Here is a 24,142-nt window from a genome sequence, read left to right on the forward strand (position 1 = left end):
GGAACATGACGTACACATGGAGGGAACATGGAGGGAACATGACGTACACATGGAGGGAACATGAATTAAACATGAAGTGTAAACAAGCACTGACCGGATGGCGAGCAGCTCCGTCTTCTCGTCTGGATCTTCAGGCTGATCTCCTGAGGTGATGAAATCATTTGTGTTCATATAAAAGAATTCTTCAGCTGAAACAGTGAACGATGAAATAAATGATCTGACTCACGTCCGCTGATCTTGGCCCCGACTCTTTGTGCCAGAGCGCTGCTCTGAGCCAGCTGCTCCCTGAAGCTCTGGCCCATGTAGTAGTCGATGTCGTTGGCCCTCAGCAGCTCCTCGAAGGCCTTGGTGGTGTCGCCCAGGTGCTGAGTCAGGATGCTGCACACGCCACGACCCTCCCTCTGCCGCTGGCGGAGGTGAGACAGCTCTCTGGCCTGAGTCTGGATCAGAGTGTCGAACTTACTGCCGACACAGAGAAACACGACTGTGAGCAGCAGTGATGTCATTCACGATCAAATACAGCAGAAAAATGATACGATTCCTGATCGATTATTGTCACAATACAATATCTTCACCCTGCAACAGTCTTATAAATAAACTATGACTCATTAGAAATCTGCATTTTAAAATAATAAAAAAATGATAAATTATGTTTTGTTATGTCAAGTTTAGTTCATTGATGGAAGTTTTGTGTTAAATTTACTGGTTTAAAACTTTAAAAATCACTGTAAATAAAGATGGACGACATGACAGCTCCCAAAAGTGAAGCCACAACACATTGATCGCCCCCTGGTGACGGGCTGCAGTAAAGGTCATATACACCTCCTCCTCCATGTTAGCAGATGGGACATGGACCAAACTAAAAAATGGAAGTAGAAGCTAAATAAATGTTTCTGTCATTTCAGGAAGTTCTTAATTATTCAAGCTCCAGAAAATGTCCGGACACAGAACTTCTCCAGAGTTCACATTTGAAAACAGTTTATGAAAAGGCCGAGACATTTTCAGTCTCAGTAGAATTAACCCTAAACTGTGAGGATCGTACTTATATTTATTTTTAATATCCCACTGATCCTCTGGACTTCATGAGGCGTCACATTCCTACGTCTCCTTCTCTTTCACATGTTCCCTGAAGCTTCAGTCTGGTCACACGTGTCAAACAGGACATGTTCCCTCCCTCATGTCCCTTAATCCTGAGTTTACATAAAACATCTGTGGTCACACTTGATTCACACGGAGCGACTCGGCCGAGCTGTGATTTAACACCTCCAGTGATTAACGGATCAGGCTGAACCATCAGGAGGAAACTGATCAGAGCCTTTGTTCTTTATTTCCCTTGTTTAACAAACTAATCTTATTTTATCAAAATGTTCCTGTTTTCATTTAATTTGTGTTAAATTCAGTGTAAAGTTTATTTCCACAGAAATCTCGTCCTCTTTCATACCAGAAACACACAAATCATTTCTGATCACTTCCTCTTTCCTGTATTGATGACAATGAAGTATTTGTTTTTAAATAAAAGTATGAATGATATTATGTCACAACTTTCTGAATGAATAAGAGCATAAAGAGAGAAGTGGTTTCTCTGTCCCTCACCCCGGCCACGTGGCAGATTTCCCGTCCAGCTCGATGGACGTCTTGCCTCCTTTCTTCAGCTGGTTCTCCAGAGCGTCCACTCTGGACTCCAGCTGCTGGAGGCCCTTGTCTGGGTGAGGGTGACGAGGTGAAGCCAGCGGACCCCCGTCGGACGACTGCCAGCCCTCGTCGTCCTCCGTGCCGCTCTGCGAGGGCGAGGCCTGGAAGCACCAGTTGACCTTGCGGGGTGTGGAGGGGGGGTCGTCTCCGGAGGTGGACAGGGAGCGGAGGCGGTGCTGGAGGCCGCGGATCACCGCCTGCGAGCGGGACAGCTGCGAGCGAAGGTCCTCCACCAGACGCTGGAGAGACGACGCCTCGTCGGAGCCGGAGATCTGGGTGGTGGTTTTGGTGAAGGTGGAGCTGCTGCTGCTGGTGGTGGTGGTGGTGGGCCACCACTGGGAGCCACAGTCCAGAGACGTGCACATCTCCAGGTCATCGAACTCTGAGAGGGACACAAAGTAATCACAGGTAAACACTTTAAATACAGTAAATACAGTTATTCATTTGTTCATTCATTTTCAGTGGTCGGGTCACAGAAGGTAAATCAGGCTTAATCAAAAAAACCTTCTCTGATTTGACTTTGACTCAACGTCTTCCTGGTTTTCTACACTCACACATTCACTCTTCAGTGTCTCACACCAGTGAAACTCAACGTGGTGCAGATCCAAATAGTGAGTTTCACTGTTTCATAAGGACACTGATGGTGGAGGATGAACTTGAGTTGTTGGAGGTGTGGTTTGCTGGCCTCTAGTGTTCCTAAGTCATTATTACAACTCTACCAGGATCCAGGAATCTCTTTCCTTTAGTTAAAGTGGATGTTCTCCAGACATTTGATCATGGATCTTGATAATAATCAGTCATATATATAGAGGACTTATATCTATGTGTGTGACTGGGTGCAGCTCGATGGAATTTAAGGAGCAGTTGGTCCTCGTGGAGGTGAGAACTCTGCTGAGGGACATTCTAGGTTCAGTCTGAATTGTCTTTGGACACAGTTCCTCGGAGGAAGGGGCTGCTCAGTGAGGGCTGAATACCTGGGCTGCTGGTGTCTTCCCTCTCGGCCTCGTTCTCGCTGCGGCCGCACGTCTCGTAGCCCAGATCCTGCAGGTCCACCTGGATCTGTTTACTGTCCTGCTGCACCGCCGTCTCCGCTGCAGAGACACAGGAGACATTTCTGTGACGGATGTTTGTCCCTGAGATACAATCAGTGATCAGAAGGTGGACTCACTGAGCAGCTCCCTGAAGTCTTTGAGCTGCTCGGCCTGAGCCTGCACCGTGGCCTCAGACACCATCAGCCGCTCCCTCAGCTCTTTGCTCCTCTGCTGCAGGAGAACCGTCTGCTCCGTCCTCTCAGAGGCTGCAGCACCGCCCAGGTGCATGCTGGGACGCAGCTCGTCGGCCTGGACACACTGTTCACAAAGATGTGATGATGGGGACTTTTAGCTTTATTATTTTTCTTCTTAGAAAAGAGTTGTTTTGTCAACAGTTTATCACAAGATTCATAAATTCATGTATCAAGAAATAGATTTAAAGGAATGAAAAAAGGAAAATACACACATGTGCATCAGATACATGAACTTTACTCTGAATACAAGATGTTAACACTAAACCGAACCGAACAGTAACAAGATATATGACAATGATTATAATAAAGGATTGTTACACAAATTAATTAAATAACAAAAGAAAGAAAACTTCACTCTAGTCAGAAGCAGGAAGGAAGAATAAATATATGGATTATATATCAGAATCCATCACGCGTGTCCCTCACATGTTTAAATTCATGTCGTGAAGACGTCAGAGACACATCTTGTCTCTTACCTGAGAGCTGAGTTGGTGCGGAGGCTTTGATCTGGAGGCTCTGTCCGTCCTCGGCTCGTCCCTGGTCTGGACGTCGGTGTGAGACAGAGACAAGTCACTGTCCCAGGCTTCCCACGTCTCTGAGCCCTCCTCTTCCTCCTCCTCTTCCTCCTCCTCTCCGATGGTCACGTCCAGCTCCTCCTCCTCCTCCTCCTCCTCCTCCTCCTGGTGGTGTTGACCGTCCGCCTGCAGCCGATGGTTTAAATCCTGGTTCTGTGCCTGGAGGCTGAGCAGAGCTTTCCTTTAAAAGAGAAGGAGAGTTAAATTCAGTTAAATCCCATGAAAGCATCTAAACGTATTAATCTGACGTAGTTTAACATGTGGAATATTTGAAATGAGACTCAAGGTTTATTGATACTAATATGAAATAAACAGAGGATAAAAGAATGAAACTGAAGATGCGCAATAATCAATAGACATTTATAATAAACTGACCTTTGACCTTTAACTAATCGGGTGGTCCTGGAGTCTGAATCTAAAAAGTACATGTGTGTATTTCCTACCTCATCTGTGAGAGCGAGGAGAAGCCGCTCTTCTCCAGCTGAGCCTTGAGCTCCGTCAGCTCTCTCTCCACCGCCCTCTTCTGCTCCACCAGCTGTTTGACCTCCACCAGGCCCTGACCCTCCTTCACCGGACCTGCACACAGCTGTTCAGACAGGGAGCGCTGTAAATGAAGAGGGACGCCATGACGCCTCCCTAAAGTGAGGCCGAACCATAGGGATCCCCCTGGTGGCTGGATTAGGTCATAAACCCTGCTTCCTCCATGTTAGCAGATGGGACGTGGACCAAAGTCAGGGTCAAGGGTCAAGTCAAGCACACGTTCAATTTCTTTTTTGTCATTTTAGTAAGTTCTTGTTCAAGTGTTTGTGTTTCTGATAAGTTTGTATCAGTAAATTGATGATCTACAAACAGACCTGGTCACGGACTGTGCTTCGTACCTTGGTGCTCAGCGACTGGAGCCTCAGTTCAGCCTCCTCTTCATCAACGCTCTCCGTTTCCTCGCTGTTCACATCATCGTCTTCATCGTCTGAACTCGGGTCTACAAAATTTAGAAATAAAAAGTAAGAATTCTTCTTTCATTCAGTTCATTTTGGTTTTACTTTTCTACTGAGAACAAACATTGTGGTGTCGGTTCACTCCACAACTTGAGCTTTAGATTGTTTGAGTTTGTGAAGAAACATCTTGTTCTCCATGAATCAAGTGAAGAAGACGTTTGATGTTTGTTCAGTTTCTTTCCTCTAGTGTGTTCTAAAGGTTTTTAATCTGAGCTCCTCTCCTGCACAGAAAACACCTCGTCAGCCTTTGGGCTGATTCTCTCGTGAGGGGACCAGGAGCAGCTGAGCAGACGAGACACCAGACGTGTTATTATTCAATCACACGTCTGACGTCGGGTCTACACGCCCGACAAAGTGCGTCTGAACACTAGAGAATATAAACCTTTAAACACTAATTAACAATTATCAACCTGAGCAGATTATGTTTCTGTTAAATAAAAACTCATCTACTGTTTTCAATCTTTAATATGAAGCTTAAACTTGACTCATGACTGAGACTTAATTAAAAAAATGCTTCATGGACAAAACGCCTCCATCAAGATGAGAAACTGGTTTCACCAGAAGAGGATTATGGGTAATCCCTGTGTTTGTCTCTGTGAAATCTGTTATATTATTGTTCAGATTATTTCTTGTGTATGTTTAGTTTTAGGCAATAAACTAATCAACTATTTAATCTGAATAGAAACAAGGGAATTCAATGTTTCTCCATTATTATTATTATGTTACTGCCAATGTAGGAAAATCATGAGGAAAATATGACACATTAAATGTTAAATAAGTCTAAAGTGAGTTTTGGAAACTGGAAACAGAACAAAGACAAACCTTGTGTGTCTGTGAGCATCATAACTGGGCTGTTGTGTGCTTTGGTGCAACTTGAGCTTTAAACATGTGATTATTCATTGTTCATGAAGTGTGAGGTGAAAGAAATGAAGAATATTAATAAAGTTATTTCAACTAAAAACCTCCTTCAGGTCATAAAAGATTATGATTCCAGTTCAGTTCAGAAACGTGCAGAACGATTTCACTGCTTCATTAAAACATTTATACTTTCTGCTCCAGTGTGAAACTCATTTAATCACATTCATTCATTTCAACCACAGAAGCAAAGAAACATTTAAAACGTTTGAAAGTTTCTTCATGAACGACAACTGAAAACATCTTGATATAATATAATAATATGCAAATATTTTCATATTATTATACACTAATATTGTCATAATCATTAATAACGAGTATAAATTATGAATGTAATGTTAAGTAAAACAAAGCATGTTCAGAACTCGATTAGCATTTTACAGCTTTATGAAAAAGGCTTGTTAATGCTGCTGATCATGCAAAAACACACACACAGACACACACAAACACACACACACAGACACACACAAACACACACACACAGACACAGACACACACACAAACACAGACACAGACAGACGCACACACAGACAGACACACAAATATATAATGACATTAACTGATGCCTTCATACAAATTCACAATATTTACACTGAAACAAAGCTTCAAATAATATATAATAATTTAATAAGTTCTAAGTTGTTCATAGATATAAAATAATTTGTTCTAAAATGAATTAAAATATGTTTCGTTTACAAAAAAACAAACAAAAAACTAATATTCAGACTTTTAGCCTTTAGTGGTTAAATCAGTGAAACTAATAAGATCTGTGATGAATATTGATAAATTAAGATGTCTCTTTTTTGTGTGTCCTTTATACTTTAAGACTTTTTTAGAAGATGTTTTTGTTGATGCTTGTGTATTGAACATCCAGATGTTTGTGTAGAAACCTAGAACCACCTCTCTACAGTTTAATGTTGTCACAACTTTACTGAAGCGATTCTCAGAGGCACAAACGAAAAGGCCGAGAATCTTCTGATAAAATAATAATTTCACAGTTTTGTTTTCTGTGTATTTCTGTGACATTTCATGCTTCTGATGATGTTGGAGACAGAAACAAACAAATCTCCTCCAGCTCATACAAATCCATCTCATTCATGAAACTGACTTTTCCTTCACGGCGTTAAGAAGCGTGACTGACACACACTGGGGAGAGTTTCAGGTTAGAAGCCAAACGTCACTCCTGCTCCATCTCCATCCTTTTCACCATGTTACCATTAAACATGTTCAGTGTTAGTGGGAAATCAAAGAGCGCCACCGCCACCACAGCGAGTCACTCCATGCAGACCACCGCCACCATAGTCCCCGCCTCCAGCCGCTGGGGGAGCTGCCGTTACAAATACTGTCCCATGCTTCTCTGATGCCCACCTCCAAACTCAGGCTGCCTGCCGTTGGGCCGCTCACGGCCCAGGAGGAGGGCGCCGCCGACTGCGACGCCGTCCCGCTGGACCAGGCTCTCCCTCAGCTCCTGGACCTCCTGCGTCAGTCGCTCGACCAGCTGGAGGTCTGAAGGGTCCACCATCTGCCTCTGGAAGTCCTGTAACACACACACGTGCAAGACATGCAGTGAAGAGCTGGGACGGAATCAAACCTGCGGCCTCAGAACATGAGGAGCTCTCTCAAACACGTGAGCTATCGGGGACAACGTGGTTTTTATCTTTCTTTTTTATACGTTGAGAAAGATAAACCGAAGATAAACAGTTTTCAAACCCACAGGATTGTGTTAATCCAGCAGTTTCCTGGCTGGTTTGTAAAATGAAACATCAGACAAAGTTCTGCTGAAGTGTGTGAGTGTTGTTGTGTGAGTGATCCTCGCTCTCACTGACCCGGATGAGCTCCTCCTTCACAAGCAGCGTCCTGCTGAGGGCGTCCAGCCTCGCAGTCTGACTCCTGCTCAGCTCCTGGTTCTCCTTCTCCCTCCTCAGCGCCAGACGCAGCTCCTCCTGCGCCGCCTGCAGCTCCAGGGCCGAGTCTGATCCGGAGTCGGACCTCCACCCGGTTCCTGAGCTCAGCTGTCTGCGGAGCTCCTGGAGTCTGGACGTCTGCTCGGTCATCACGTCACCGAGCTGCCGCGCAGAGTCCTGGAGGGAGAGCGTCGTCACTTATACGTGTATAAAGGTTAGATTAATATCTGTGTGTTTGACTTTGAGCTCCTCTGCTCTACCTGGATGTACTGGTCCCTGCAGCCGATGGATGTGAGCAGACCCTGGACCTGGTCCTGGTGCTCCTGGGCCTGATGGGTCCGATCGGCCAGCACTTCCTGGAAGAGGCGGTCTTTGAGCTGGAGGCGGACCTTCAGCTCCTCCAGAACGTCGCTGGGAGCCGAATGGACCTGAGCCAGCAGGGAGCAGCGCAGATCCTGACGGGCGAAGAAGAAGAAGAAGAAGAAGAAGAAGAAGAGGAAACGTGAATCCTTGAGGGAGAATCAGGTTATAACGGATATCTACGTCGTGGCTCCTCTGTGTACCTGCGCCTCCTGCGTACGAGCGAGCAGCGCCGCCTGCAGCTGCCCGATGATGGCGTCTCGCTCCCTCAGGGACCAACTCTGCATCTCCTCGCTCTCCTGCCGCTGCCGCTGAACGTTCCGCCAGGCGTTACACACCTGCTCCAGCTCCACGGCTTTACCACGCAGCAGCAGCTCCAGGCTCTGACACACACACACAAACAGACACACAACAGATTAGATGAGGGGTGTGTTTTTGTGTGTGTGTGTGTGTGTGTGTGTGCGTGCTCACAGTGATGGTCTCCTCGTTGTTGTCCAGGACGCAGCGTTGTCTCTCCAGGTCTCTCTCCTTCTCTCTGAGCAGCAGTCGAAGACGTCGAGTCTCCTCCTCTTTCTCCTCCACACAGTGAAACTTCTCGTCCACCGCTCGCTGCACAATAAAAATACTTATTGTCACTGAATCTTGGTTTGAACGACCCAAGAAGATTTATTAAAATAAAGCCTTGTCTCTTAGTTGTTTTATGTTATATTGTTCTTAATGTCTGATTCTTTCAGGCACCACTTAGATTCTTATTTAGTTTGTTTAGATGGTGTTAATATTCATATTCATGTTTGTGATCTACTTTGACATCAAATGTTCATCAATAAGAAACGTTCCAGGAGCCGGAGGCAAAGATTAAATAAGACGACATAAACAGATAAATCTCTCTCTTTTCCATCGCTCCTTTAATGTAACACAGTGAGTTACTGGTTGAATTAATGTTCATAATTGAAAGTATTTCTGTACGACACACGACTCAGGCCTGAATCTAGAGCAGCCAGACGCTCTCTGAAGATTCACAGAGCGACGGCTGACGTCTTTACCTCCAGAGCTCGGTCTCGTTCTCTGACTCGCTGCCGGAGCTTGTGAAGCTGAGAGTCTCTCTTCTCGTTGGGATGGTCGTCCAGCAGCTCGCAGTATTCCTGACGACAGGAAACAGAAGTGTCAGTGAAACATGAAACACCTGAAAAGATCCTTTGACAGGTTTGTTTCTACTGCTTCTGTTTCTACGTCGTCCTGTGCGAGTGAGGAGTTGTGTTGCTGTGCACGGTGTGTTGGTTTGTGTGTGTCTGACCTCCAGCAGCTGATCTTTGGTCTGAAGCGACGTGGTCAGCTGTCTGATGGTCTTCTCCCTCTCCTCCTTCTCCCTCTCCCTCTCTTGCTCGCCCTCTCTCAGCTGCTCCTCTCTCTCCTGCAGGGCCGATCGAGCCTGGTCCAGAACCGACTGCAGCTCCTGCACGTCGCACACCAACAACACAACATCAGGCCAGAGCCCACAACCTGGAGCATCTTCTTCATCATCTTTTCAGTCCCTCTCACCTGGTTGTGCTGCTCAGTCTCCCTCCTGTGCTGCAGCGCCCCCTGCAGGTCTTTCTCCAGCCTCTGCAGGGCTCGGGTCAGGTCCTCCTGCGTTCTGGCCGCCTGCAGCTGCGATCGCTCGCCGGCCTGAAACTCCAGCTGAGCCTGGAAGAGCGAGGCCTGCAGAGACAGAACCTCCCCCTGACCTCGAACGCTCTCCACCCCCGACGCCTGCAGGAGAACCCAGAGAGGAAGAGGAGGGGACAGAGAAGGACATATAAATAAATATGTTTTAATAAGTAAGTTCATATTATATATAATGAGCTTCTGAGAGATGATGGTTTCAGTCTGAGACCGAGAGGACGAACCTGCAGCTGCTGCAGCTGTTGGTGGTTGGTGAGTTCTTTGAGAGAACACAGCATCTTCTTCTGCTCCTCAATCACCAGGTACAGGTCTGCAGCCTGCACACACACAGACACACACAGACACACACACACACACACACACACAGACACACACACACACACAGACACACACACACACACAAAATATCAACACTGTTCCTACATGAAACTCTTCATCTTCACTTTTGACACTTGATTTCTGTCATGCTTCAATTCCCTGTTATTGCACCATCTCAGTTTCCTCCTTGCCCTCAGTTCTCTCCCTCCCTCCCCCCCTCTCTCTCCCCCCTCTCCCTCCCTCCCTCCCTCTCTCTCCCCCCTCTCCCTCCCTCTCTCTCTCCCTCCCTCCCCCCCTCTCTCTCCCCCCCTCTCCCTCCCTCCCTCCCTCTCTCTCTCTCTCTCCCTCTCTCTCTCTCTCTCTCTCTGTCTCTCTCTGTCTCTCTCTCCTCTCTCCCTCCCTCTCTCTCCTCTCTCCCTCCCTCTCTCTCCCCCCTCTCCCTCTCTCTCTCCCCCCCTCTCCCTCTCTCTCTCTCTGTCTCTCTCTCCCTCCCTCTCTCTCTCCTCCCTCCCTCCCTCTCTCTCCCCCCTCTCCCTCCCTCTCCTCCCTCTCTCTCTCTCTCTCTCTCTCCTCCCTCTCTCTCCCCCCTCTCCCTCCCTCTCCTCCCTCTCTCTCTCTCTCTCTCTCTCCTCCCTCTCCTCTCCCTCTCTCCTCTCTCCCTCCCTCTCTCCTCCCTCCCTCCCTCTCTCTCCTCCCTCTCTCTCTCCTCCCTCCCTCCCTCCATCTCTCTCTCTCTCTCTCTCTCTCTCTCTCTCTCTCTCTCTCTCTCTCTCTCTCTCTCTCTCTCTCTCTCTCTCTCTCCTCCCTCCCTCCCTCTCTCTCTCTCTCCCCCCCCTCTCTCTCTCTCTCTCTCCTCCCTCCCTCCCTCCATCCCTCTCTCTCTACCTCTGCCTCCTTGGAGCTGAAGTTGTCACTGATGTTCTGGATGTTTCTCTCCTGCTGCTGAGCTTCCTCTTGAGTCGACCGCAGTTCCAGCTCCATCTCACCGAGACGCAGTTGCAGCTTCTACAAACAAACAAACACACACACACACACACACACTAGCATCAGTACACACTGAATATAAAACACTACCCTGTGGTGGAAATGTCCCGCTCTGTGTTTGTACCTGGTTCCGGGCCTCGCTCTCTCGGACCTGGTCCTGGACCTTCTGCAGCTCGCCCACACACTGGCCTGCGGCGCTCTCGTAGTGACTCAGCTGATCCTGCTGCTCATCGATCAGCTGCTGCAAACACAGGAGGAATCAAAGATATTCAAACTTGAAAAGATTCCTGAGCTTTTCTTTATAGATAAATTATCTATATTCTTCTGGGGCTGTGAACTATATCCTGAAATGAAAGTTAGTTGTTGTGTCTTTATTTAGTTGAACAGGCAAAGCTGTTTACTAACTACTGAACAGATGGATCAGTGGTTTACACACATTGTGTCTTCGTGTTTGTGCAGATGATTGAATGAGAGTTGAAAGACACGTCAGCTCGCTGCTGAACGACTTCCTGAGGAAGCGGCTGTTGCCACGGGAGCATGTTGTTGACTTCCTTGTTTTTCTTTTTAGAGAATCGTGCACTGACCTGATGCGTCTCTGGGACTTTGACAAGTGCACTGAACCATCAGAGCTTATTGTGGTTTTAATTATTCTAGAATACATTTTTCTGTCCACACTTGAACTCGTGACTCAGACCTTTGGGTTAGAAGTTCTGGAGTGAAGTCACCAGAGAAACTTCAGGTTTAAACACAGTGTAACTTTCCTCATTCACACCAGTGAGAGCTCCATTGTGCAGCTATATTTCTTCATAATGGACCAACACAGCTGAATCTAATGGACACACACAGACGTCCAGTCTCTGTTTACACTGAAGCACATTCAGTCCCATCATTAACATAACAAAAGAGGTTTATGAAGCCGGATCAGCCCGAGCAGAGCCTTCACACGGACCCACTGCTGCTGTGGCACTGTGGAGACAGTTCCCATGCCAACGCCAGTGTTGCTAGGACACAGAGGAGGAAGGGCATTCATGCCAACCCCCCCGCCCCCTCCCCCGAGATGGTAATCAAGGCTCTGAGTGTGTTCAGCTCCGTCAGCAGCGAAGAGGATGAAGAGGATGAGTAAGAATCCAGAGAGATTTGCATCATTGTGATCCGACTCTGCTGTGAAACCACTGGAAGCTTCTGATCCGTGACATTAATTCAGTGTCAAAACGAAGAATCTGCAGATTGTTGGGACGGAAATTTTGATTTGTAAAATATACAAACCCGAATCCCCCTTTTAAAGAAGTTACAATTTTGAATTTGAAGTTGAAATCTTAGCTGCAGAGGCAGGAACTCCTACAAAAACACTTCCCACAATGCAACACATTTCATTAGCAGCTGACTACCTGCTGAAAGCGGAACGGCCTGCACTGAACGTAATCATCCAACCACTGCTCCTCCATCTCCGCCATCTCCGCCTGCAGGTCCTGCTCCGGACACGAGGTCACGACCTCTGGTATTGGTTGGTGGGGGTAGAGGTCACTGTCACCCGCCCCCCTGCAGGGGGACCTCAGTGAGATGGACGGATGCAGCGAGAGGCTCTTTTCCAGTTTGGCTTTGACGAGGACTGGGAGCTTGCTGCCCCGTTGAGGCTTCACGGGCCGGTACTCCCAGCCCCTCAGGAGGCACAGCATCATCTCCAGCCCGGAGAGGGAGCTCTCACTCAGGGGGTTGTCCCATGGAGTGTCCCTTCTGGCTGGAGCGTCCTCTGGATCTCTCTCCAGCTCCATGTCTTCCCTCCCTTTGTGATTTGGAAGAGGGCAGCTCACGTCCACGGCCGTGTCCAGAGATTCCACAGAGGACGCTGGACTGGCACTCGTCTGGTCAAACACGGTCTTATCAGAGTTCAACGCAGCTGAAGGAGACTCTAGCACCAGGGTCATGGATGCAGACTCTTCAGAGGATCTCATGGGGTCCTCGACTCCTTCAGCGCCGGTTGAGTAGCGGGTCGATGGCCCACAGGATGTGCTCCTTCGCCCGAGCCTGCGAGGCACCTTACACACCGCCTCATAGTCCGAATCTGCCACACGGAGCCCCGCACAACCCCTGCATCTCCTCGGCTTCTGGCCAGGGAGGGCGTCTCCTGCTGGGCAGTGGTGGACATGGTGGGGTTGGTCTGGGGCGGGGTCCCCCTTATCCGCCCATGACTCATAGACGGAGAACGTCAGATCGTCCTGAATCATATCTGAGTATCTCACGTCCTGGAGGACTGATAGATCCACCACAGGGACGTCTTCAGACCCCGCCTCTGTACCAACTACCCCCCCACCGGACCCTGCCGGGGCCACGCTCCCATCGTCTGTGTTGTTCTTCCGGTACAAGCCTCCGATGCAGTGCCGCAGCCGATCTTTCTCCAGCAGCAGCTTGTGGAGGCGCTCCAGGGACAGCGCCTCCACCCGGGCGATCACCGTGTCGAAGCGGTACATGCGGTCCAGCATGAAGGCGCACTTGGAGCAGGCGAACTCCCCACGGCCGTCCCGGGTCAGCTCGCGGCCCACGGCGTGGGACAGCAGCACCTGCAGGTTGAGTTTGGCGGCCGGGTGGAAAATCCAGCGGCGTTGGTTGCCACAGAGCTCCCGGGCGCAGATACGACACGACTCCTTCATCTTCACGACGTCCAGCATCACAACACGTGACAGTGACCAGGGGTGATTTTAAAGTCGGCTGGACCCGAGAGTTTGTCGTGGGTCACTCAGAGTTCTCTGGGAGCTAAAACCTGATGTCTCTAAAATAACATCGTTAGAGACAAATAGACCATAAGGGTGGCAGGTGGGCGTGTCCTCGAGCTCTCAGTCAGGCTCCACCCCCCGCCCCTCCAAATATGGTTACTTCTGGTTTCAGAAAACCAAGATGGCGCTGGACACGATGTCCAACTGAGGCTTCAGATCAGTGAATCGTCACCTGTGTTTTAAATTAGCGGCGGATGATCGATGCTCCGGCTACGATCTCAGAGTTTAATCTTCAATCTGACGTCAAAACAGATCAGATCAGTTGAATGTTTCCGATATTTAAAAAACGTAGATGAATCAGATGAAGAGTATTTTCTGCGCAGAGATTTAAAAGCAGAGTTCAGGATGAGAGATGATGAGAGCCTGGCTCAGTGGCTGATGCAGATGATGAAGAGGAGGCTGCAGATGATGAAGAGGAGGCTGCAGATGATGAAGAGGAGGCTCCATCAGTCCGGATGTATCTTCCTCTGGATCCAGATGATTTCCTCACACGTGATTCCAGATGTGACAGAATCCTCTCGTCTCACTTCCTCATGTGTCCTCGAGCTTTTGTTTTCTAAAACGTGACAGCATCTCTCTCCTCCTCCTCTTCCTCTTCCTCCTCGTTGCGACCCGACACGAACACGGAACGAACCGAGCCTCTTCCTCCTCCTCCTCCTCCTCCCGCTCCTCCCGCTCCTCTCGCTCCTGCCGGTCCCTGGATGTCCCTCCGGTGCACCGGGCTGTCACCGGGCTGTCTCCGGGGCTGTGTCCGGCTCTCGGGGCCTCGGAGGCGGATTCAGCAGCGGAGAGGCGACGTCGACACCCACCGAAGATCCTGTGTGCGCGAGGCGATGTCTCACTCCGCTGCTTTAACCCGATCACTGCCCACATACAGATCGTCTAATGTTTGAATTATTTAAAGTGATAATAAAGCGAATTAACTGTCTAATAATAAACCTTAAAATATAATAAAAAATACGATTTTCTATTAATTGTCTATTTTTGACCGAACAAAACCTGTAAATAAAATCTGAATAAACGCATGAATAATGCTCCAATAATAATATTAATCTTTAAGTGTCTTAAATGTTTTGTTGGTTTTAAGTTATATTTAAAAATCTATACTGGGACGGCGCCAGGGGCGGGGCCAGAGGCTGAAATCTGATTGGTCCCTGAAGTCCCCCTGACCTGTCAGTCCTATTTACTGCAAATAAACGTACGAACAACGATGAATTTTTATGTCCTACGTTTTTTAGAATAAAACAATGTGCTTGAACAAGGAACAATTTTCAAAACATATCTAATGATGTGTCTTTGTTCTGCAGAGCTAAACAATGAAAGACTATTTCCAGGGATATTACTTTCACTTTCTTTAACATCGTGAGATAGAAAGTTCAACATTTCCCTTGAGTTCTCAGAGAACAATCTATGGATCTTGATTAAAAAACCATCAGACATACGCAGATCACTGATGAGTGTCTGATTCGGTGCAGATCCAAATAACAATCTGGATCTGGTGCATTTATGTGATGTGGTTTAATGAGGGGCCTGTTTAATGACTTCCATTTTGTGTAACTCTGCAGGATGTGAACTGAAAACAACAGTTTGCCATCAGGTTCATTGAAGTTTAGTCCGTGGTGAATGAGTTCATGTGATTGTGAGGGGCGCCCGGCCTCATGCAGCCTTCACATGTCACACAGAGCGAGGGGGGGGGGGGGCTGCTGTTTCCCCTGGAATCAGTGTCACTGAATCACATGACGCCGTCATGGAGCTGCAGGACTGTGGCCTTAAAGAGCTGCCGTCATTTCCACTGCTCACTTTTCCCACAGACTCACAGATACATGAGTCTTCATCCGTCTTTTAGTTTCCACGGCAGCCTGCATGTGTTGTTGATACAAACGCTCTCACGTGTGATTTGTATTCCTCTGTGTGTGTGTGTGTGTGTGTGTGTGTGTGTGTGTGTGTGTGTGTGTGTGTGTGTGTGTGTGTGTGTGTGCGTGTGTGTGTGTGTGTGTGTGCGTGTCCTCACTGACTCTCTCATCTGGCCCTGGCTCTGACCGTGTCTACATTTGTCACCCTACAAGCCTCTGGAGACACGACACCAAAACACTGATCGGCTGGAACGAGGCACGCAATCAAAAATGTATTAATCCTAATCAGAGATGAGTGCCAAACACTGCGGACTGACTGCACCGCTGTTTATTTTCCTCAGAGTGGCAGAGAAACCAACGAGTGCTGGTGGGGAACTGATGTGGGCGCAGACAGAAGAGGTGTCTCCAACAGTTTGGATTCCAGACGTCTCACTCGGTGCTTGCCAAGCTGCAGAACCAGAGTGTGAGTCGAGCAGCGAGCAGAGAGTGAGCTGATTAGAGTTATAACTGGTGTCAGTGAGGTGTGTGTGGTGTGTGTGTGTGTGTGTGTGTGTGTGTGTGTGTGTGTGTGTGTGTGTGTGTGTGTGTGTGTGTGTGTGTGTGTGTGTGTGTGTGTGTGAAAACACACACAGCTGATAAAACATTAAATGCATCCACCTGGTAGTTTTTTAAATTATTTTCTATTCTTGAATAAAATTAAACAGAAATAAAATCCACTCAGACATAAAAATATAAATATAAAAATAATAAGTTAGAAAAGAATTGTGTGCAGTGGAGACCAGTAAACACTAGGTGGAGCCACCTCCCTGCTGTGAACTCAGAGGATGTTTGTTGACAGAGTTTTTATATAAACACAAGAACATCAATGAGTAAATGAATGTGTTGTTGTGTTAAAAGTAACACACACACACACACACACACACACACACACACACACACACACACACACACACACACACACACACACACACACACACACACCCACACACACACGAATCTTTCTTACCTGCATCTGTGTGTGAACGTCACCATCGTCCAGACTCTGTGGAGAGAAAGTTCATCTGTGTTACATATAAATTTACCCCCCCCCCCCCCCCACCTTCCTCACCCTCCTCACCCCCCTCACCCTCCTCACCCTGTTGCCACCAGATCAAATCCCTCCCAGGTTTATTTTTTGTTCATAGGTTCCATGTCAAACCCACATTAATACAGATCAGCAGCTGTATCAGGTAACGAGTGCAGAGTTTATTAAAACCAAGAATAACTCATCTGCAGTGGAGTCCTCGGTTCTTCTCCTGATCTCTCACCACACAGGGACGTTCTCGCTCAGTAACGTGCACGTGTTTACTTGTCACTGCTCTGCCAGAGCTCCACTGACCCACATGTGTTTGATATCGTTCAGTCACTCTGAGCCACAACACTTAGAATAGAGTTGAGAGGGAGGGGGAGAATTTATCCTGCGCCTGCCTCACGCCACTGGAGCTTTACTGCAGGTCATAACTGCATTAACTGTATCAAGCTAAGAAGTTAAACTCCTGCACTTCTTTCTCACAAAATCTCATTATTTTTCCTTTTGAACTTCCTTTTAAACTTCAAACTCTCGTGGTCTGAGCGGCCTCCACGTGGCGAGAGCTAGTTATATTTCTGGGGCGGTGCACGTCAGGGTCCGGCGTAGGGTTCACGTCCCTGTAGTCGGGTGAATTCACACCTGAACTAAGAGCTGACCACGTGTGATCGGATCCCTCAGGACAGACATTAGTTAGATTGCTCGGTTTAGAAATGCAGAAGAGGATTCGATGTATCAAAAAATACCTCATCTCCACGTCCTCTGTGGTTGTGAACTTTGACCTCCAGCTCCTCCACCAGGAGGCCCAGAGAAAGTCTCTGCTGAGTCAATTCCTCCTCCTCCACCAGGAGGCCCAGAGAAAGTCTCTGCTGAGTCAATTCCTCGATCACCCTGAGAGAGAGAGAGAGAGAGAGAGAGAGAGAGAGAGAGAGAGAGAGAGACAGAGACAGAGAGAGAGAGAGAGAGAGAGAGAGAGAGAGAGAGACAGAGAAGAGAGAGACAGAGAGACAGAGAGAGACAGAGAGAGACAGAGAGAGAGACAGAGAGAGAGAGAGAGAGCACATGTTAGAGCTGTTGTCGTTGGGATGATGCAAAATGGCAGCGTTCATATCTGAGATATTTTAGCTTGATGTGGAGACGAATCGTTCATCTTTACTTCGATACAGGTTTTACTTTACGTGCTGCTTCTTCTTTAACAAGGTGTAAGTTGTTAACCTGTCTTTGTCAGCCAGGGCCTGCTGGGTGAACACTGATGCTCCGCTCTCCTCCATCCTCTCCACCCTCTCTCTCTCCAGAGCCAGGCAGCGCTGGGACTCGGCGTTCGCCAGCGAGGCCATTCGCTCAGCCTCGCCTCGCGCCAGCTCCGCCTCCTGAACGCAGCACGGACAGAAGAGACACGAAACTGTGACTGAACACTTTGACCCTTTACAAACGTTGGGTCGGGGGTCAGAGGTCAGAGTCTCTACCTCTTGCAGCAGCTGAACTTTGGTTTCCAGGATGTCTTGCATGTGGCTGATCTCCTCCTGCCGCTCCTCCAGGCGACGCTGCAGCTCGGCTTCCGTCTGATCCGAGAGGCTGTCGGCCGTCAGCCTGCGAGGTCGGAGAACATATTATTTAAAAATAAGAAAGAACAGAGTTTTATTGGACAGTTTTCTTGAGTCTGCTGAGACTTTATCAAAGAGTTGTCATGGTAACACGTCTTCTTTCTCTCGAGTGAACCAATCTAGAAAGAAATTGTGCTTTAAATTCAAAGACTAATGAGAGTTATCACCCTGTGGTTGTTTATATGCCTCCACTTTTTCCTTATGACCTTTGACCCCTGGAATCTAAACAGTTTATCTTGGAGTCAAAGTGACAACTGGTCAAAATGTGAAGAAATTCTCTACAGACCGACTTCATTTATCATCCTCATAAACATAAACCATGTTCTGTGAGGTCACGTGACCTTCACCCAGAACTGAATCAGTTGATCTTTGAGTCCAAGTGAACGAATCTGAAGAAATCCCCTCGAGGTGATCCTGAGAAGCTGCGTTCACTAGTCCCAGTGAACTTGACCTTTGACCTTTGAGCACCAAAATCTAATCAGTTTATTTTTTAATCCAACTGAACATTTGTACCAAATTTGAAAATATTCCCTCAAAGTGTTCTTGTGATATCGTGTTCACAAGGATGGGATGGACGTACCACTCGAGTACATACTGCCTCCGGCCACTGGGTGTCGCCACCACATAACACATAAAGACTAAAAAACGTATTTCTTGTCCCATGGTCTAATTTCTTTGCCTCATGTTTGAGAACTTTTTGCAGATTTGTGAAACATTCAGAGGAAACTGGTCCGAGGAGCGAGGAGGTGACTCCTGATGCTGTCGCTGCTCCTCACTCCTCTCCTCACTCCTCTCCTCTCCTCACTCCTCTCCTCACTCCTCCACTCCTCACTCCTCCTCTCTCTCCTCTCCTCACTCCTCTCCTCACTCCTCTCCTCTCTCCTCTCCTCTCTCCTCTCCTCACTCCTCTCCTCTCCTCACTCCTCTCTCCTCTCCTCCCTCCTCTCCTCACTCCTCTCCTCACTCCTCTCCTCTCTCCTCTCCTCTCTCCTCTCCTCACTCCTCTCCTCTCCTCACTCCTCTCCTCACTCCTCTCCTCACTCCTCTCCTCTCCTCTCCTCTCCTCTCCTCTCTCTCTCTCCTCTCCTCACTCCTCTCCTCTCTCCTCTCCTCTCCTCTCCTCCTCCTCCTCTCCTCTCCTCTCCTCACTCCTCACTCCTCTCCTCACTCCTCTCCTCTCCTCTCCTCTCTCTCTCCTCTCCTCTCCTCACTCCTCTCCTCTCTCTCTCTCTCCTCTCCTCTCCTCTCTCCTCTCCCTCCCCTCTCCTCCCTCCTCTCCTCTCTCCTCTCCTCTCCTCTCTCCTCTCCTCTCCTCTCCTCTCCTCTCCTCTCCTCTCCTCTCCTCACTCCTCTCCTCTCTCCTCACTCCTCTCAGCCAGGCTCTGTTAATAGCTCCTCTGATAAACTGTGGCCACAGAGTTTATTTACGAACCGGCACAGAGAGCCAGAGAAAACGTCTCGGACACATTCACTCTGCTCACGGAGGAATTTCCTCCCCTGCTCACTGTTTTGACGTTAAAGTGACTGATTGGACCAATCACTGTCCTCGGAGCATAATGACGCCGTGTTCCTGAGCTAATGGTGTCGTTCCTACATCCATCCATTAGGAAAATAATCAGTCAAAGGTCAGTTTGACTTAACATGTGTGTAGCAGCGTCAGTGACCACACGCGTGTTCTGTTCACGGCTTCTCAACCTGTGCAGTCGCCAAATCAAAGTGCTTCGTTTCCTCTGAATTAACTTGTTATAATAAAGATAAAAAACACTGAATTACAGGAATAACCGGAAGTGAAATGGAGAAAATATGAAATATAAAAAGTAAAACGCTTCTAGAGAAGAAAATCTTAACTTGAACTTGTCGGTAAAAACTTCAGAGTCTGTTGTTTTCTGAACATTAGAGCAGGGAAACATTTTCAATACAGGAATGTCTCCTTTAAATAACTAGTTTTCTATTGTATTAAAGTTTCATCTTTAATCTGAAGCCTGAACTTGACTCAGGAAACTTCTTCATGGATGAAATGCATCCGTCAACACGAGGGACGGATTTAACCAACAGGATTATGGGTAATCTGAGCCGGCGAGGTAGCAAAGTAAATCCTCAGCTTGACTGAAATGAATTGGACGATGTGAAGAACACAAGTGGAATGATCAACCTGAGCAGAAAAGCTCTCAGTTCATTGGAAGTTAAAAAGTGTCTGTAACCTTTGAGAAACCCTGTGATTGGACGTGTTGAGTGTTTTGCAGACTCTCGATGCTGATTGGCCGAGGACAGTGAGACAGAGAGAGACAGACAGCTGCGCCTCAGACAGGTGCTGCAGCTCAAATAGTTCCCCGACTCAGCAACGCAGCAAACCACCTCCTGGCCTTTACTCCTCCTGACTCTCCTCCCCCTTCAAAACAAACCCTCGCCCCTCCGCCACCTCCTCGTCCTCACCCCCTCTTCGTCCTCTGCTCCAGAGCACGGTCACTTCAACCTCTTCAAAAGGTCCATACATGGAATTCCTCGGGGCTCAGTGCGTGTTGTGATAGCGAGCCGAGGCTGCGGAGCGGCGGGCTCGCGTGTGATGAGAGGCCGCTGGGTCCCGAGGGCTCTGGAGCACTGAGGGGCTCATGGGAAATAATCGAACTGCCGTTGAAAAGAGTGTTTTTGTAGTTCGCAGGCAAGTGTCCCTGAAGGCACTTCAACAAATCTGTGCAGCGCAAGAGCCTGAATATTTTCAAATGTATATTTCTCCACGTCTGTTATGGAGACATAATAAAGTGTGGATGAGTGATTTGGACGTTCACGACCTTTAAACACCAGAAGAACTTCTGTCACCATGTGTGTGAAAAACCTCGTGAGCAGGAAGAAGAGAAATACTCACAGAGCTTCGTCCAGAAGCTGCTGCTTGTCCTCAAGCTCCTTCTTCAAACTCTCCACCTCCACCTTCAACTCAATGTCCTGCAGCCGAAAATCACAGAGAAAAGGAAAATGAGTGAAGTTGAGGATGAAAGAAGAGTTTCAGAATTTAGATTAGAGAAGTAAATACAGGATGTGACTGATTTTAGCATTTCAACAGAATCAGCTCCAGTTGGAGAGTGAAGCTGAACTGAGATCAGTTAAAAAGACTCTGAAGTTATTAAAAACCAGAGTTTATCTCCAATGTTCAGCAGGAAACTTTGAAACATGAAGAATTCTGAGTTTGTTGGATTTGTTACAGCAGCATCTCTTCTGGTTCAGGAAGCAGAGGATCATGGGTAATATCCAGCGTTCAGTTGTGTTTGAGTCAGCGCTCGCACAGTGAACGTGTGGCTGCAGGGGGCGCTGTTGTTCAGTTAAAGGGACAATGTGCTTCTTTGAGCTGCAGCTTTGTGACAGAAGAGAACGAACGTGTTCATCAGACACTTTGTGTTCACAGAGAAATGAGCAACAAGCCTGTATTCACTGTAACAGGATAAGATGTAGATTGAATCTCCCTGTTGCTTCACACACAGCCTGAAACCTGCAGGATAATATTGTGCTTGATTCTCCAGTGAGGAGAAACATGTCATGAACTCAGCTGAGGAAAACACTGTCTGTATCTTTTACATGGAAAACCAACAATCCCAAAACTATACAAACATTATGAATCCAACTGGTCCTGAAGCAGAAAAGCTTCTTCTTGTTCTGCACAGAGCTGCAGAGAAACTCTTCCAAAGTCTCACGTGCCGCCGGCATCTCACTGGATGTATAAATAGCAGGTGAGACACGAGCAGCTGCTGAATCCGTCAAACCCCTGCACCCAGCAACAAGCCCACTTTTAACTCCTGGCTCCGAAGCAGGAGAACCGGACTCAACTGGACGTCGCTCGCTCACGTTCACCGTTTGTTTTTCTGAGCATCACAGCAGCAGAGCTCCTCACATCCATGTGCAGCAGATCACACTTCTGACAGACTGACACAGGTGGGGGGGGCGTGTTTCTGCTTACACCAACATGTACACATGCAGTATACACTCACACAGTATACACTCACACAGTGTACATGCACACAGAGTATACATGCACACAGAGTATACATGCACACACAGTATACATGCACACAGAGTATACATGCACACACAGTATACCTGCACACAGAGTATACATGCACACACAGAGTATACATGCACACACAGTATACATGCACACACAGAGTATACATGCACACACAGAGTATACATGCACACACAGTATACATGCACACAGTATACATGCACACAGTATACATGCACACACAGTATACATGCACACAGTTACTGGTGGTGTGCACTCATGCATGCGAACATAAATGCCTGCAGCCTGAAGGCTCTAACGTAATGTGGGTCATCGGCCGCCGATGGAAAACAGGTCAGACAGTTTGTGCTCCAGCGACTGTTAGAGTCCTCGACGCAGCACAGAGAATTTAAAACTCTTTTCAAAAAGTGGTTTCAAAGCAGCTAATGAGGTTTTTATCATTAAAGGGAAAAGTTCAGATCTGAAATCACTTTAATTTAAGAGAAAGTAGAGCATCACTCAGTAGAGCTCATATAACTGTCTCCTTATGAAACCACATTTAATTCACTATCAACATCTGGGTTTTCATTTGGATCTGCACTAAATTACACAACCTCATAAAAATCTGTCCTGTAAACATGTTTTTATCAAGATCTTTCCCGACTGATTCCACATCATCCAGACAGTTTTGTGTTAATCCTTCCAGTGGTTATTGTGTAACCCTGCTGACACACAAACAAACCCACACCTCTGCAGCTGATTCCAACATGAACTGTTCGTGCTGCAGAGCCTTTCTGACTTCCTGCTGCTTAACGCCACGGAGGCCGAGAGCCCGTTAAGAAAACCTCTTCATCAATGTGACGACACACACGCTGCAAAGAGTCACAACTCATGCAAACACAGCACCGAGCTGCAAATAGAGAAAACAACACCGGAGATGTTTCCAGGGACGAAGCGATGAACCTGCTGCAGATCAATGTGAAGTTGCATCACCGCTGAGGAGCAGCAGACTTCAGTGACTTCACATTGAGCTGTCACCTCCTGTGTGTGCGTTTATCAGCAGGGCTACACACAAACCACAGGACGGATACCACTCGGTGGAAGGATGCAGTGTGGGTCAGGGAGGAACTCTCTAAATGTTGCTGTCAATCAGGAGGCGGATCCTGGAGGCTTCTATGTCAATTTCTTTCTTGTGACACAACGTGATTTGTTATAAATAATTCATGGCTCTTGTATAAATACATCAGACATGAGGATCTCTCCTCTGTTAGCTCATCGTCCTGCCTGATGTCAGCAGAGCTCAAAGAGCTGCTTGTATCTCGAATATGTTTCCAGGCTGATTCATTATCATCCAGTTCTGGAATTGTGCAAAACCAGAAAAAAGATGGACGACGTTTCTCCGCTGTCAGCTGTCAATCATCACGTCACATCCTGTTTTTAAATCATCAAATAACTAATTAAACCAAACTGATCAGAAACACAAACATCAGTGAAATGACAGAAATCATCAAAAATCTATTTAACGTTTACTTTGGTCCCATCTGCTAACATGGAGGAGGCGGGGTTTAAGAGCTTTACTGCAGCCAGCCAGCAGGGGGAGATCAGGGTCATTTGGCTTCACTTTTTAAAGCTGTCACTTCGTCCATCTTTAATTAAAGTCGATGCATAAAACAGACTGAACAGAACTGTTGTGTTTTCATTCAGTTAGTTTGTAATAAAATAATTTCTTCATGCTCAGTGGAAGAATCTATAGAGAGTTCAAAGTTCAAAGGTCATGGGGGGGGGGGTGTCTCTGCGGCTCTGCACCACAGAGACAAACACAAAGCCGTGCACGTGAACAGATGAAGTTTCACACTCACCCTCCTGTGCACGTCATCGCTGCTCTCCTCAAACTTCTGCTGGATCTTCTCCTCCAGGAAGTAGATCCGGAGCTTCAGGCTGAAGTTCTCCTTCTTCAGGTCGTTCAGGTGCTGCGAGATAGTGCGATAACCACGGAACCCAGCGTTAGACATGACGAGGGGCTGCGACGAGGGGCCCTGCAGCCCCACACTCACTGAGGCATGGCGTGAGGAGCGACTCGGCCCACGAGGAGCAGGCGAGTCAGGCTGACGGAGCAGCTCTATCCTGACGGCTCAGAAGACAAACTCAGGGCTCTGCTCTGTCGCAT

General features: G+C 47.7%; 1 protein-coding gene across 6 annotated transcripts in view; it reads right to left on the bottom strand.

Annotated features, from left to right (window-relative positions):
* Positions 1–24,142, bottom strand: part of pde4dip (phosphodiesterase 4D interacting protein) — a 66,659-nt gene that overhangs the window by 15,327 nt on the left and 27,190 nt on the right. For 3 of the 6 annotated variants that reach the window (XM_034582916.1, XM_034582917.1, XM_034582914.1), the window contains exons 1-20: positions 12,079–14,279; positions 10,815–10,931; positions 10,592–10,711; positions 9,613–9,705; positions 9,266–9,475; positions 9,021–9,179; positions 8,770–8,868; positions 8,198–8,335; positions 7,930–8,109; positions 7,627–7,821; positions 7,289–7,543; positions 6,831–6,999; positions 4,431–4,531; positions 3,996–4,156; positions 3,454–3,733; positions 2,861–3,041; positions 2,667–2,783; positions 1,594–2,074; positions 227–462; positions 95–143 (exon numbers count right to left, since the gene is read on the bottom strand). In XM_034582916.1, the coding sequence (XP_034438807.1) occupies positions 95–143; positions 227–462; positions 1,594–2,074; positions 2,667–2,783; positions 2,861–3,041; positions 3,454–3,733; positions 3,996–4,156; positions 4,431–4,531; positions 6,831–6,999; positions 7,289–7,543; positions 7,627–7,821; positions 7,930–8,109; positions 8,198–8,335; positions 8,770–8,868; positions 9,021–9,179; positions 9,266–9,475; positions 9,613–9,705; positions 10,592–10,711; positions 10,815–10,931; positions 12,079–13,356 (4,619 nt within the window). In that variant the 5' untranslated portion in view covers positions 13,357–14,279. Of the gene's footprint in view, positions 1–94; positions 144–226; positions 463–1,593; positions 2,075–2,666; positions 2,784–2,860; positions 3,042–3,453; positions 3,734–3,995; positions 4,157–4,430; positions 4,532–6,830; positions 7,000–7,288; positions 7,544–7,626; positions 7,822–7,929; positions 8,110–8,197; positions 8,336–8,769; positions 8,869–9,020; positions 9,180–9,265; positions 9,476–9,612; positions 9,706–10,591; positions 10,712–10,814; positions 10,932–12,078; positions 14,281–16,320; positions 16,357–17,126; positions 17,217–17,264; positions 17,272–17,595; positions 17,751–17,846; positions 17,971–20,847; positions 20,925–23,834; positions 23,946–24,142 lie in introns of those variants that run through there. The other 3 variants (XM_034582920.1, XM_034582918.1, XM_034582915.1) reach the window with 3 other exon arrangements.

The sequence above is a fragment of the Hippoglossus hippoglossus genome, chromosome 4 (genome assembly GCF_009819705.1).
Source record: "Hippoglossus hippoglossus isolate fHipHip1 chromosome 4, fHipHip1.pri, whole genome shotgun sequence".
In the NCBI taxonomy this organism is placed as follows: domain Eukaryota; kingdom Metazoa; phylum Chordata; class Actinopteri; order Pleuronectiformes; family Pleuronectidae; genus Hippoglossus; species Hippoglossus hippoglossus.